Source organism: Tupaia chinensis, unplaced genomic scaffold (genome assembly GCF_000334495.1).
Source record: "Tupaia chinensis unplaced genomic scaffold, TupChi_1.0 Scaffold000242_1, whole genome shotgun sequence".
NCBI lineage: Eukaryota > Metazoa > Chordata > Mammalia > Scandentia > Tupaiidae > Tupaia > Tupaia belangeri.
In genome coordinates this window covers 537,951-539,848 of record NW_006159720.1, presented here as the reverse complement: position 1 = coordinate 539,848, position 1,898 = coordinate 537,951, and the positions used below count along the sequence as shown (strand labels likewise).

General features: G+C 42.4%; 1 protein-coding gene across 1 annotated transcript; it reads right to left on the bottom strand.

The window, feature by feature from the left end:
- Window positions 1-246: 246 nt before the first annotated feature.
- LOC102490160 (olfactory receptor 5M9) lies at window positions 247-1,179 on the bottom strand. The gene has a single exon (XM_006148762.1). The coding sequence runs from the start codon at window positions 1,177-1,179 to the stop codon at window positions 247-249; it is 933 nt and encodes a 310-aa protein (XP_006148824.1).
- Between the last annotated feature and the right edge of the window lie 719 nt (window positions 1,180-1,898).

Below are 1,898 nucleotides of genomic sequence, written 5' to 3'. Positions count from 1 at the left end.
TAAAATTTATTACCGAGTTCCTCTAATCATTACTCTATGGCAGTTCAGATAACAAGAATTCTTTTAAAGTAGGATAAAGCATACTCAGTAATTAGAGTCCATACATGGGATAAAATTTCACTCTGTTAGATGTAATCTTTCAGTATATGTAGATATTTCCTTTCTAAAATGCCTTTTGAGCTAGATCTTTTAAGTATGGTTATTTATAATTGGAGTCAAATTACCATGCAAATGTGTATTACAGGTTTACTGCCCCAGGGTTGCTTTGGCGACTGCCTTGTTGACTGCCTCTTTCACATCCTTGTTCCTCAGACTGTAGATCATGGGGTTCAGCATGGGGATCACCGTGGTATAGAACACAGCCACCATCTTCCCCTGCTCCACAGACTCCTCTGTGGGACGCCGGAGGTACATGAAGATCAGAGTCCCATAAAACATGGAAACAGCTGTCAAGTGAGACCCACAGGTGGAAAAAGCCTTCCTCCGCCCATCAGCGGAGCGCATGCGTAACACAGCTATGACAATGAGGGTGTAGGAGATGAGGACCACTGAGAGGGAATAGGTAAAGTTAATTCCAGCAATAACAATCATGGTGTACTCTTTGATGTGTACTCCCCCACAAGCAATCTTTATGAGTGGAGGGTCTGCACAATAGAAGTGGTTGATTTCAAAGTTTCCGCAGAAGTACAAGCCGTATGTCCACAGTGTACAGATCAGACTAACAGAGAAGCCATAGATGTAAGGCACAGAGATGAGGCGAACACACACAGTCCTGGACATCTTACTGCCGTAGAGCAATGGGTTGCAGATGGCCATGTAGCGATCAAAGGCCATCACTGCCAAGATGTAGACCTCCACGTGGACGAGAGCAATGAAAAAGTAGCACTGCACCAAACACCCCACGTAAGAAATGGTTTTAGTGTCTGATAGTAAGTTTTCCAGCATTTTAGGGGTAACATTGGAGGAGAAACACACATCCACAAAAGACAAATGACTCAGGAAGAAGTACATAGGGCTCTGAAGCTGAGGACTGATGCTGATCAAAATGATCATACCAATATTCCCTAAAAGAGTGATGATGTAAACTACTATAAATACCACAAAAAGGAGAACCCGTAGCTCTTGACGATGCGTCAACCCCACAAGAATAAATTCTCTCACATCTGTGAAGTTGGGCATTGTCTTAACAGATAGATTCTGAGTAGCCTAAGAAAAAAAGAAATAGTGTGAATAGATTTTTTTTTTGAGATTTTTCAAGTTACATTTATCCTTTTTATAATTATTTTGAAAAGCGTTGTAAATGTTGCCCAATACTCAATATAATGATTAAATGTCCTATATATTTAAAAAATTGGGCACATAACATAGTTTTCACTGGTTTTGATTCCTTCTTCCAACATGTTTTCATGACTCTAGCTCACCTGTTCTGCATCATTTTAAGTGTAAAATAGTAGATAGATAAGAGCTGTGCTTTTTGGCTGTGAAATAAAACTATCCATGGGGATTTTCCTATAAAAAATTTTGACCTCAAATCAAGCACCCACATTTTCCCATTACCGTAATTTTATCTGGGTTAATGCTACTACTATGTTGTTTTAGATGTAGAATATATAAATCATTAAGGAATCTAGAAAACATGGATTAAATACCATTTTTCCAGGTTTGTCTTAGCCATCATCCGTTATGTTGAAGCAGGAGTTGTTTTGTTTACCTTGGATCTCCTTAACCTGCTTTGTTCAATAGTCATATTTAGGTGGGCGGAGGGGCCCTGCGCCGGCCCACCCGGGCCCGGCTTCAGGCCCCCGCCACCCCAGGGACCCGCGCAGAGCGAGGCGGTGGCGGGAGGCAGGCCCCCCACCCGGGGGTCTGCCCGGCGGTCAGCTGCCCCTTCCGGGAGG

Coding starts and splice junctions, on each gene's coding strand:
- LOC102490160 (XM_006148762.1), bottom strand. CDS start 1,179: ATGCCCAACTTCACAGATGTGAGAGAATTTATTCTTGTGGGGTTGACG.